At 36.0% G+C, this 12,921-nt stretch overlaps 1 protein-coding gene across 1 annotated transcript; it reads left to right on the top strand.

Annotated features, from left to right (window-relative positions):
• Window positions 1-2,156: 2,156 nt before the first annotated feature.
• Window positions 2,157-12,644, top strand: LOC128984309 (uncharacterized). The gene is made up of 4 exons (XM_054403617.1): window positions 2,157-2,302; window positions 10,193-10,556; window positions 10,913-11,110; window positions 12,483-12,644. The coding sequence occupies exons 1-4, from the start codon at window positions 2,157-2,159 to the stop codon at window positions 12,642-12,644; spliced, it is 870 nt and encodes a 289-aa protein (XP_054259592.1).
• The last annotated feature ends 277 nt before the right edge of the window (window positions 12,645-12,921 follow it).

Below are 12,921 nucleotides of genomic sequence, written 5' to 3'. Positions count from 1 at the left end.
GAAAATTGTTTAGGAGCAAGTAGTTTAATTTTAAGATAAGTTTTTTTTTATTGTTACATTATTGTATTAAGATCTCCTGTATTGACGCTCGCCAATCCCTGCCATTTAATAAACTAATACAATCACCTCCAGAAAGGACCATATTGTGTAAAAATGATAATCAAAGATTACTTAAAACTGGACATATACAGTTATGGAATTAAAGGTACTTTCAATTTCGCACATATTACCAAGATAACACAGCTTATTTCCCGTTGACCGGTTTACTATTCAAATAGAGCAACTCTGACCTAGCCTTAATTACCTAGGAAACGAAGTTGACTTATAGGTTGAAGTTGAATTATCGGCCGAAGTTATCTGTAAGGTAGCTTCTATCAACAAGTTCAAGGCCAAGGTCGAGCTGACCAGCTGACTGTGGTGTATGGACGTGCGTGAGCGCCCCATACACTCTCCTATCCATACATCACTCAGCTTTTCCACCACTGTCAGACATATCGATTTAACCATCTCTGCTCTAAAAACTTCACTGACCTTGTTACCTAGCATCTACAGTATGCATTATTTTCTGATTTATAAGTTGTTTGGCTGGAATCCAAGGAATCCTATTGTGGGAGTTCCATTTACCTGATTTGAATTTCTATTGAAATTCTTCAGGTTTAACGAGTAAATAGATTTGCTGCCTACAGGGAGGGTAATATAATGTGTTTTTAGTGAAATATTAAAAGCTTAGTATGAAATCAATATATTTGCAAAGCTTGATCCAAATATATTCATATACAAGCAAACAACAACAGTTTACTTATTCTCTGTAACAAAATATTTTTGACATTAATAACGTTAATGCGTGATTAAACTTCAAAGAAACAAACAAACACACAAAACTTACTAACTAATACTATACAATTTTTAATATGGATATGTTATGATTTAATTTGACAAATGTTTTTATCTGTACAACATCTATACGATTTCATTCATTACTTCCAGGCAATCTACAGGATGCACCAGCGGCTGCGAATGGCACCGCTGATTAACACCACTGAGGCAAACACCGCCCTGAAACTCATCATGGTTTTAGACCTCCTACCAGCGGAAGACATTTCTGCGGGGTGGAGGTTATAAAGCATTACGTCCGTGAACATGGCTTAGGAGACATATTTAGGCTATTGTTGGGGTACGTAGACAATAGGCAATATATAGGCTTAACATGTATTTATAAATTTAAACAATTTTATCGTTGACATATAAATGACTGGCGTTACATTTTCTGTCATGTATGATAAAACTATGCAGCACCATAGTCTAGGTGGTAGAAAGAAAAACATTTGTTGTTACACAAAATGTTACACTATGCAGTAAAATGCGCTCAACCGGTATTACAACTTTTTGCAACACTTCCTGCAATGAACATATATGGATCCATATCAAATGGGGCCTAACATAAGAGATGGATTTGTACAATTACTGTATGTACTTTCATGTCCAAGAATTGGTTAAAGTTTCTGTTTAACGTAATTGGTTAACTTTCTAATCTAACGTTACCCCTCTTGTATTTCAGAAACATTTTTTTAAAGAAGCGTTAATGGCAACTTGTAGCATTAATAAAATCGTACTACTATTTTAGCTTATAGCATATGTTCCCTATTTCCGATATTGCCAGCTCTATAAAGTACTTCATAACTTGTAATACAAGGAGGCAACAACCTTTGAGAAATTGAAGACTGTTCTAAGCAAACACATTCACTAATTATTATTAAATAAAATACTTAGCCATGAGAAATACTACTAAATATCAATGGATATATTTTAATAAACAAATTAGCTATGTGAATGAATTTAATAGAGTTTTCGAAAAAAATAATACGATCTTGATGAAATTTGTACTAACGTGTCGTATAAACCTACACCGAATGAGTCCGCTAACCAACACAATTGTAATACGCGAACGGGAGTTTATAGGGGTAATATATGGTTGTAATAGTTGGTATTGTTGTATCTCGTATTGATAGATTGTTGACAGTTTTTGCATTGATTTTTATACTTGTTTTTGGCTTTTCTCTGCAAAGGCAAGAGAAGGAGTTGAACCGGGTCCAGTCCCAGCACCGGGTCCAGAGCCAGTACCAGCTGCAAACCCACGAGAACCAGGACTCTGCACTATGTGCCTAGCGAACCCTGCATCGAAGGTGGCGATTCCGTGCGGACATTTGTGTGCATGTGCGGACTGCGTTGTGGCCCTAGGGGAACTAGGGTTGCACAACAGATGTCCGTACTGCCGCGGAATCGTCACTGGGTTCTACACAGTGTACATTTTATAAAGAAAAATTAGGCTAACCTTATTTTGTTATGTTTATTTTTCTGTATAAGTTTTTGTTATGTTTATTTTGCTGTATAGCCTATAATTCTTCGTACTGAAACAGTTTTTTTGTTGTAAATATTAGAATACCGGTAATTGGTTTAAGGTTTATGTACAGTATTATTGTTTTTTGTGTGTTTTCTTCTTATTCTTCTTCTTTCATGATGGCTTTTTTAAAAGCTGGCTTGGTTTAAACTAACCACGTAGCCACACAACTTCCTCAGTAAAATTATCCGGGGTTTTTACAATTGTTGGAAGGATGCTATTTTGGAAATTATAATTTTAATTAATGTCTTGTTGCACTATTCAATATATCACAGTTGTATTTCTGTTTCTTTTAAGCATTTGAGCAAAGGTGGCCATAGGATGGTGGCCATTCTTTTCCATTAGGGGTGTTTGTACAGTTGGTGATAAATTTCTATTTGCTGTTTTTATTTTTTCCTAAAAGCATTGTATCATTCTATTGTAAGCTGAGCATTCTGCAATGATGTGTTCTCTTGTTTAATTATGTCCTGGTTCACACCTTATGCAGTATGGAGATGGATTTAATGAGTTTACTTGATTTTATGTAACCAATGAAATACGCCGCATTTTTTAAAATCACAAATTGCTTATTAATTTTAAAACTACCTGTTAACAATCCTAATATTACAGTTATAATTGTGTAATGAATCACTGATTTTTGTTTATGCTTACTTCAAATTAGCTGTTGTTATAATTACGAACAAATTTATAGTGCTGCACTCTGTTGGTAAACCTTATAATACTTTAATTTCTTACTTAATATTATCGAACAATTTTAACATTATTGCCACCAGGACTGATGTAGAATGATATGATAGGTTACGTACCTTTATATTCCGTCTCCAGTTCTAATATAATCAAAGGGGTCCAAAAATCCTAAAGAAGTCTTCTTTATGAGGTACAAATACATGTCGACACATAAATTTCACACATTTTCAACACAAAGCACATTTAATGAAAGTAGCCGGCTACATAAGAGACACACTGATGCAGGTAGCACATTGGGTAAGTTTAATTTGATACAAAAATTAATTAATTTAATTTGATATCAAGTGTTGACCTTATTTCCTATATTTTCTCTGGATGATATTTTAATTTAATTTCTGCTTTTATTTTATTTAGGATTTGCTGGAATTTTCCATTATGTTTGAGATCATTCTCAACATCCCAGGAAATTTCCTTGAATATACTCAAATCACTCAACAAAAATATTCTAAGAACATTTTTATATAGAAGTCTGGAGAACATTCTCAGAATGTTCTGGAAAAGTACTCTGGAATATTCGTGGTATATTAACTGACCATATTAAGTTTAGATCATTAATTTTGTCAAGTTCCACAAAATAACTTGAAAAAATAAAAAAAATAAAACAATGTTTTTAGGGTTAAAAATGGGAAAACCCAATTTTTAGTCCATTCCCATAGTCAGTATTAAAGTACCGAATAGTTAAAGTGCAACAGATGATGGAGGTGACAGAGATGACTGACTCAAGTCGTCAATGGTCATGGAGGTAGATAACAGCAGAACTGAAACTGAACTGAACTAGTAAGTTATGACTCATGAGTCGACTCGTTGAAGACCAAATACAACTGAATTGGTTCTTTCTGGTGCATGCGCAGAAGGCTAGTCCAATTCCTGCCCTGAAACGCTCGCGACAAGACTGAGGGAATTTAGCGGTATTGTGCGGGAGTTGATGTTTAGCCAAAAAACGTGTGTCTGCGGCATCCAGCAGTGAATGCCAGAACTACTACAAGCTACTGATTACCCCTGCGCCTGCAAATGTGAATAGGTTAGGCCCACAATACACATTTGTTTTGCATATTGTTCAAGAGAAACGTGCAGGTGCTACAGAAATGACGGGAACTAAGACGCGCCTAGGGCGTGGCAATCTACTACGAGAAGCAGAGAAAGACCTAAAAAAATTAAATGGAGAACTTGTTAATGGGGATATTGTTTTGTTTTAATTAATTAAAACAATGTGAAGATGAACAAGACTTTATTTACAATACTTGATGTCTGATGATAGATGAACATGAAAGTATTTAAAAAATAGTTAATGTCTGATAAGAGTACATGGAAGTATTTACAATAGTTAATGTTTGATGATAAATGAACATGAAAGTATTTACAATAGTTAAGGTTTGATGATAGATGAACATGAACGCATTTACAATAGTTATCATGTTCAACACTACATCTGTTGTTGTATTATAGCCGTTCCTACAAATTGCAACACTGCGGCCCGCCATGGTGTAAAATACTCTTTAAAACCACATGATATTACACTACTGTTACGTGTAAACTAATATCATAACCAAACAATTTCTATGTAAAAACGTTATAAATAGAAGATAACTGCAGGCGTACTAACACGTGTTACAATAGCAGTATCTACCGGCAGCGCCCACTGCTACGTCGTAGCGGTGGAACTTGGTGGAAGGATGGGTACGCGGGGCGAGGGGGGCAGCATCAGGCGGCACGCGTTCACTTCAAAGGACTGGGCTAGCCCTTGTATGTTTGTAGTCCTGCGTCCACACCACCTTGCCGACACAAGGCTATATCCCTCCAAAACGCAACTACACCTAGGGTGATGAAGACTCTTAACTTACAGTATTGCAAATTTAAAGTAATTGTTTATGTAAATTTTCTTCGGTAGACGTCCACTCTTCATTCATAATTTAATTTAGCCTGCTTAGACAAATTTTATACAGATGAACAGTTTATATTAATAATATTTACAATACAGTTCATTAAGAAACTCGTTAGTCATGATAAAATTTAACATTAACTTTTTACCAGCGTAGTTGCGAATAAGATGAGCTCTCTAGTTACGGCCTGTTAGTGAATAGTAATACTCAATATTAGCGTAGTGTATATTGTTTTGCTTTAAAAACACTCTTAAGTTTTGAATGGTCGTATTTATCCCGTGCTTAGTGGTACGCATCAAGTCTATCTATAATCAATGCTAAATAGTGTTCGTTTGGATGTTATTTTCTTCTTTATACTGTATTTATTTATTTTCATCTAAACTGTAGATGATTTTTACAAGCATTTGCAACAATTTATTTATTTACATTTTTTTTTTTTTTTTTTTTTTTTTTTAACTTAATTTTATTTTACAATCTGTTCAATACTTTGAACAATTAGTAAAAGGGATAATATAAATAAGTGTCTTGACCAAGAATCTTCCCTGTGAAAGATCTTGCAAAATTAAATAGTCATGTCATAACTAAAACTATACAAATCGGTATGGGAGTTCTAGAACTTTCACAATTTTCAGTCTGTTGGGAAAATCACTATTGTCCAGCAAATTAACGGCTATATTGTTCGGGTGGGTTTCGAGTTTTTCTTGATAGTTCTTGCTAATTCTTGTTATTTCTTCAATTACTGTAGGTATTCTGAAATCTTCATGGATTGTTCGATTCGAAACAAACCACGGAGCATCAACTATTCTTCGTAGCGCCTTTGACTGAAATCTTTGAATAATTGCTAAGTTGGATTTACTTGCCGTTCCCCAAAGCTGTATCCCGTACGTCCAAATAGGTTTGATCATAACTTTGTAAAGTGTGAGTTTATTGGTCAACGAAAGCTTAGATTTTTTGCCTAGAAGCCAGTTGAGTTTACGAACCTTCAAGTCCATTTGTTGTCTTTTACACCAAATATGTGTTTTCCAAGTTAATCGTTTATCCATATGGAATCCTAAATACTTAACGCTGTCCACTTCTGTCAACGCTATATTGTTCAAAGTAACTGGAGGGCAGTTTTCTTGTCTCAGCGTGAATGTTATATGTAAAGATTTTGTTTCATTAACTTTAGTTCTCCATTTTTTTAGCCACAGTTCGAAATCATTTAATGTAACTTGCAATTGATTTGAAGCATCTTGAGGATTTTCGTGAATGGAGAGAAATGCAGTATCATCCGCAAACGTAGCAACCGTAATATTTTGGCCCACGGGGATGTCGGAGGTATATAGTAGATATAAAACAGGTCCAAGAACACTGCCTTGGGGTACTCCAGATTGAATAGGCTTCAAGTCGGTTAAAATTTCTTGAAATTTAATCTGGAAGAATCGTTCATTTAAGTAAGATTTTAACAAACTGTAAAAAGAATGGGGGAGCAAGGATTTAAGTTTATACAGTAGTCCAGTGTGCCACACTTTATCGAATGCCTGTTGTACATCCAGAAATGCAGCAGAACAGTACTTTTTTGTTTCAAATGAATTTTTAATGATGTCTACTAGTCTGTGGGTTTGTTCAACTGTAGAGTGTCCTTTCCGGAAGCCAAACTGATGCTCAGGAATCAAATTTAAGTCTTCTATAATTGGGTTCAATCTTCTTAGGATTAGTTTTTCTAATAATTTGGATACAACAGGAAGCAAACTTATGGGTCTGTAGGACGAGACCTCATTTGGTGGTTTGCCTGGTTTTGGAATTACCACAAGTTGAGCTATCTTCAATTGAACTGGAAAATATTCTAGCCGTAATATTGCGTTAAATATGAAGGTCAGCAATAATATTCCTTTTCGTGGCAATTCTTTCAGAATCCTGCCAGTGATTAAATCGTATCCGGGACTTTTCTTTGGGTTTATTTCCTTTTGTATTACTTTTAGAACTTCGGACGGTGTACAGGGTGATATAGGCAAAGATAATTGATTAGGTGAATCCAAATATTCAAAAATATCACTCTCGTCGTTTGGTGGATTGGGAAGTAAGGGCTTGAATACTTCTGAAAAGTAATTTGAGAATATACTTGCTTTCTCCATGTTAGTTTTGGCCCAATTTCCATCATTTTTCCTGATAGGTGGAACATGTTGTACTGGGCGCTTTACGTACCTCGTGGATTTCCATAAGGAGTAATCTGTGGCTTCAGTTGGAGATAAATTGTTGGTAAAGTCGGAAAACCATTCATTCTTTAGATTTACTAAACATCGTTTTAAAGTTTGAGCTGCATGATTAAACCTATTTTTATCAGCTGGGTTTCGAGTATTCTGCCAAATCCGTCTTAGCTTGCGTTTCTCAGCAATTCGTTTTTTTATAAACAAAGGATAGTTTATCGATTTCGTCACCGAGGTTTTTGCTTTAGGAGTGGCTTCCCAACCTGCTTTTTGTATAGTGGTATTGAAGTAATTAATTGATTCCTCCAAATCTGTTGGGGTTTTTAACGGAATTTTCAGGTCAATATTACTGTTTATTAAGTCTCTAAAGTGATCCCAATCAGTGAATTTATTGCAAAGGAACGGTGGTTGTTCTTTAAGAGAAATGATCTTACTGTATGTTATGATAACAGGAGAGTGATCAGAAGAAAGATCAAGGGATGATTCTACATCAATATAGTTCAATGAAATGCCCTTTAGTACGCAAAAATCTAATAAATCTGGCACTTTGTTTTGGTCCGTTGGCCAATAAGTAGGTTGGCCTGTCGAAGCACAATCAAATCTATTTGCTGTTATGGCGCTATATCGTTATTTAAGCGTTCTTCCTCTAGGAGTTATTAGTCTTGATCCCCAGTGGGTGTGTTTTGCGTTATAGTCTCCACCTGCAATGAATTTTGAGCCAAGAGATGAGAAAAATTCTTTAAACTGGTCTTTATTGATAACATGAGGTGGGGGACAATAAACAGCCGACAGTGTCAGAGAGCTATCATGCCCGTCCTCTAAAACTACGCTGGTAGCTTGTAGAAAATTATTTTGTGTTTTAGGTAGTTCAAATTGTTTAAGTTTTTTGTGAACTAGCACCGCTGTTCCGCCATGCGCCCTATTATCAGGGTGATTAGTACTATAAACATTGAAATCTGAAATATTAAAAAAACTCTTGTCAGTAAAGTGGGTTTCTGAAATCAAACATATATCTATTTTTTGTTGAGTAATAAAAAGCTTGAGTTCTTGACAATGATTTGCCAAGCCGTTGGCGTTCCAGAGTGCAATCCTAAGGAAATGATTCATTTAATTTAGTTTACTTATGACGGTGGTTAATAGATTCATAAGAGAACCTATTTGCTGAGTTTGTTGGAGCAGTAGCTTTTCAAATTTGTCTATAAAACTTTCAATGTTTTTTTCTAAGCTATCCATCCTACAGGTTTCAGTCATTTGTGGCATTTTTTTAGAAGCAGCAGCTTGGGCGTATGATTGAGGTCGATCAGTTGTATCAACTAAAGGAAGACTGGGCGGAATTTCGGCAGAGGCTTTCTCGTTATTTGATTTGGCGTTGTTCAGAGATCTCTTTCTCAAAGGAGGGTGCAGATTGTTTTTGATCTCTCTGTATACGGAACAGCCTTTATAATTTGAAGGATGATTTCCTTCACATAAGGCACATTTTGGTGGTTCAGAAATAGGTTTTTTACATGTTAGCGTATCGTGATTTTGACCGCATTTTACACATCGATATGGGTGCCAGCAATAAGTTTTAGTGTGGCCATAGTTTTGGCACCTTTTACACTGAACAATATCAGGCTTCTTTAGGGGAGGCTCGAAAGTGATTTTAGCATTTAGAAGGTATTCAATATTAAATATGTTCTTATTGCCTGAATTAGGCTCAAGATCGACAAAAAACAATGATAGAGGCGTTTTTGTTTTTTGTTGCCGGATGTTGACTACATTACGGACTTGAAACCCGTAAGCCTCAATAGCGTTTTTTATGTCCAAAACGTCTGTGGAAAAGTGCATGTTTTTTAAAACCACGCGATAAGCTTTGTCTTGCTTAAGCTGGTAAGTATGAAATTTTGCATCAATTTCTTTAAGTTTGTGAACTAGTTTTCGGTATGCTTCCGAAGACTCTGTATTGATTTTAATTTTGTTTTGGCTCAGACATTTATACGTGTAAGAGCTACTGGGTATTACAGACTCAATCATGGTGACCATACATTTAACATCTAATACGTCAGGAACAAAAATCGGAGGAGGCTTGACTTCAGGAGCCTGAGATGACGCCGCCGCGTCACTCTCTTCCATTACATCAGTCTCACTGATGGCATCAAATCGGTTTGAGGTCTTAACCGTAAAGTTAGACGAGCTTTGGCGGGATTTTTTTGATGTTTCAGAGGTGTTTAGACCAGTATTACTGATAGATCTTTTACTTGAAGATGCGGCTATCTGCCATTCATTCTTGTCATCTTGTTTATTTTCGCTATTGCGTTGCGGGATAAAATTATTTACATGATGTGTTATGCTTGATTTACTGTAACTATGGTCGTGCATAGGATTCCCGTTATTATAAGGGGCTTTGTCATTGGTATTAGCAGTCTCAGGTTGCATATTTAACAAACAATGAATGAAATACAAATGTCAACAAAAACAAAACAAAGTCAAATTGGGGTTAGGTCAGATCAAAACCGTTATAACATCACATTATGGGAAATATTCGTCAACACTACAAATTAATTAACTAGAAACAAATAGTTCTCGACCTTTTTACCAACACTTCAAATATTTCTTGATGAAATATCAGATATTTGTCAAATATAGGCGCACTAAAAACAAATACATTTTCACTGCACTATTAACAACATTCTATGCTTAATCTTCAATCTTACATTTTTTTTTTCTTTTTTTTTTTTCAAACTCTTATAGCTTCTTGACTATTCATAGAGTAATGTTGAAATTATTAAAATTTAATTTTAAGTGTTAAACGAAAAACTAACTTTTTGAGAGCAGAGCTTGGAATGGGGGTTGGTTTAATTTTAATACTGATACTAAGCTATTTACAACAAATTAGAGAAAATCATAGGAATAGTTTTTGAAATCATTGTGCGCAAACGTTACTAATATTGATAGTATATATGAAATAAATAAATTGATTGAATAAACATAATTTGCTTCAGGTTCCCTCTTGCTGCGCCTCTGATCGGGTATCCCTCCGTGAGATCCAATCTGTACCGCCTTCGGAGACAAAGACAGCCTCCAATGCCACATTCACTGGCTGAGTTTGCGGCAATCCTCGAAAGATCAGACTACAGCCGATTGAAGGGGGTGCATGGTATAGAGGATGCTGCGAACTTTTTTCGTGGTCTGATAGGGGGGCAGGAAGAGGGCTGGACTGCGGCAGTTTTTATATCCCCGCGGCTGCAGAATGACCCCATGCTGCAACAAAAGACAAGGCTGCAGATGGATGCTACGTTTAAGGTGTTGCCACAGGAGCTGAATGCATATCAGCTGTTAACAATCTACGCTGAGTACATGCATGAAGTGAGTATTTTAATATCAATCAAATTTGACCTACTTAATAATTGTTATTTGAAATATTACACTATATAGTTTGCAAAGGTATAAAGTAAAATGAAGAAGTAAGGCTTTGATGATAATATTTTTCTCTTTTAAGGGTACGCTGTACCTCTGCTCGGAAATCTCAGCTCGGGCTACAGTAGCTGTGTTGCACCAATGAACAGCGCTGCGAGAAGCGCTTGCAGACGTTTAAGTCCTCATGAGTAAAATGGTTTATAAGAGGCTTATTTTAAGGCACTTGTCAGTAACTTCACTTTAAATGTCGACTGTTTACACGAAGGCAAAAATAATTCAGATTAATTAGAAAATTAAATTTACAGCTGTTTCCTGTGGCATACGCCATAATGTCATCTAAAAGCCAAGCAGCCTACGTCGGAGTTCTACGCTACATCCGAGGGGAGATCCCGACTTGGAATCCCCAAATCATCCTGTCGGATTTTGAGACAGCTATGCGAAATGCTGCCCAATTAGTTTGGCCAGAAGCGCAACTGATTGGCTGTTTTTTTCATTACGCGCAGGTAAGTCCCCGTTTTATTATATTTGGTTATGTTGGACTCATTGTACATCTTGATTATGAGATTGTTGAATAGAGGGAAACTTTAAACATTCTCACAAACCACGGAGTTTCTGCTTAAGTTATTTATCTATAACTCTAAACATCTACTTATCAATTTTCAGCGAATTTCCCAAACAGGGACCGATATGATTTTGGCTCGTTTACAACTAAATCTAACATAACAGTCCCAAAACTAAACTTCCATTCCTTTAAAATGAAATTTAACATCTTACCTTAAACCAACAATGTATAACCAAGAATTTAATGTTAAGAAATATAAATACAGTTTAATCAGATTTTTTGAATTAGTTAAAGTTAAATTGGCTCATTGTCATGAACTTGAAAATTGTTTAGGAGCAAGTAGTTTAATTTTAAGATAAGTTTTTTTTTATTGTTACATTATTGTATTAAGATCTCCTGTATTGACGCTCGCCAATCCCTGCCATTTAATAAACTAATACAATCACCTCCAGAAAGGACCATATTGTGTAAAAATGATAATCAAAGATTACTTATAACTGGACATATACAGTTATGGTGTACTTTCAATTTCGCACATATTACCAAGATAGCACAGTTTATTTCCCGTTGACCGGTTTACTGTTCAAATAGAGCAACTATGACCTAGCCTTAATTACCTAGGAAACGAAGTTGACTTATAGGTTGAAGTTGAATTATCGGCCGAAGTTATCTGTAAGGTAGCTTCTATCAACAAGTTCAAGGCCAAGGTCGAGCTGACCAGCTGACTGTGGTGTATGGACGTGCGTGAGCGCCCCATACACTCTCCTATCCATACATCACTCAGCTTTTCCACCACTGTCAGACATCTCGATTTAACCATCTCTGCTCTAAAGACTTCACTGACCTTGTTACCTAGCATCTTTCACAGTATGCATTATTTTCTGATTTATAAGTTGTTTGGCTGGAATCCAAGGAATCCTATTGTCGGAGTTCCATTTACCTGATTTGAATTTAATTTCAATCTATTGAAATTCTTTATGTTTAACGAGTAAATAGATTAGCTGCCTACAGGGAGGGTAATATAATGTGTTTTTAGTGAAATATTAAAAGCTTAGTATGAAATCAATATATTTGCAAAGCTTGATCCAAATATATTCATATACTGTACAAGCAAACAACAACAGTTTACTTATTCTCCGTAAAAAAATATTTTTGACATTAATAACGATAATGCGTGATTAAACTTCAAAGAAACAAACACACAAAACTTGCTAACTAATACAATACAATTTTTAATATGGATATGTTATGATTTAATTTGACAAATGTTTTTTTCTGTTCAACATCTATACGATTTCATTCATTACTTCCAGGCAATCTACAGGATGCACCAGCGGGTGCGAATGGCACCGCTGATTAACACCACTGAGGCAAACACCGCCCTGAAACTTATCATGGTTTTAGACCTCCTACCAGCGGAAGACATTTTTGCGGGGGTGGAGGTTACACCACCTAACAAAAAAAATCATAAATGACAAAATTTGAACAAGGGTGCTGGGTTTAAGCCCGCTGGGGGTGCTCAGGGATCTATCACCTTGGTCACCTCTGGTTTCCCAGCAACTGGGTGGGTAAGGCATCGATCGGGTAGTGGTGTAAATAGGTGGTTGGGGTTCCCCCCATCAGCTTGCTGGTGGTCCCCTTCTTCCTGGCTTTGATGGCGGGTTCCGCCCGTCAGGGATTGGATAGGTCCCGAGTGTTGCTTGCACTAAATGCGTCAGGGCATTCCACTATGGTCCTTCTGGGTTTCGTACC

Source organism: Macrosteles quadrilineatus, unplaced genomic scaffold (genome assembly GCF_028750875.1).
Source record: "Macrosteles quadrilineatus isolate MER2022 unplaced genomic scaffold, UCM_ALF_1.0 Scaffold_2__2_contigs__length_208266976, whole genome shotgun sequence".
NCBI lineage: Eukaryota > Metazoa > Arthropoda > Insecta > Hemiptera > Cicadellidae > Macrosteles > Macrosteles quadrilineatus.
This window is presented reverse-complemented; position numbering and strand designations above follow the sequence as displayed.

What these genes read in the sequence shown, in the direction of transcription:
- LOC128984309 (XM_054403617.1), top strand. Translation starts at nt 2,157, where the DNA reads ATGTGCCTAGCGAACCCTGCATCGAAGGTGGCGATTCCGTGCGGACAT. An exon ending in GTCACTGGGTTCTACACAGT is followed by an intron (nt 2,303 to 10,192) that starts GTACATTTTATA and finishes AATTTGCTTCAG; the next exon opens with GTTCCCTCTTGCTGCGCCTC. An exon ending in GTTTTTTTCATTACGCGCAG is followed by an intron (nt 11,111 to 12,482) that starts GTAAGTCCCCGT and finishes CATTACTTCCAG; the next exon opens with GCAATCTACAGGATGCACCA.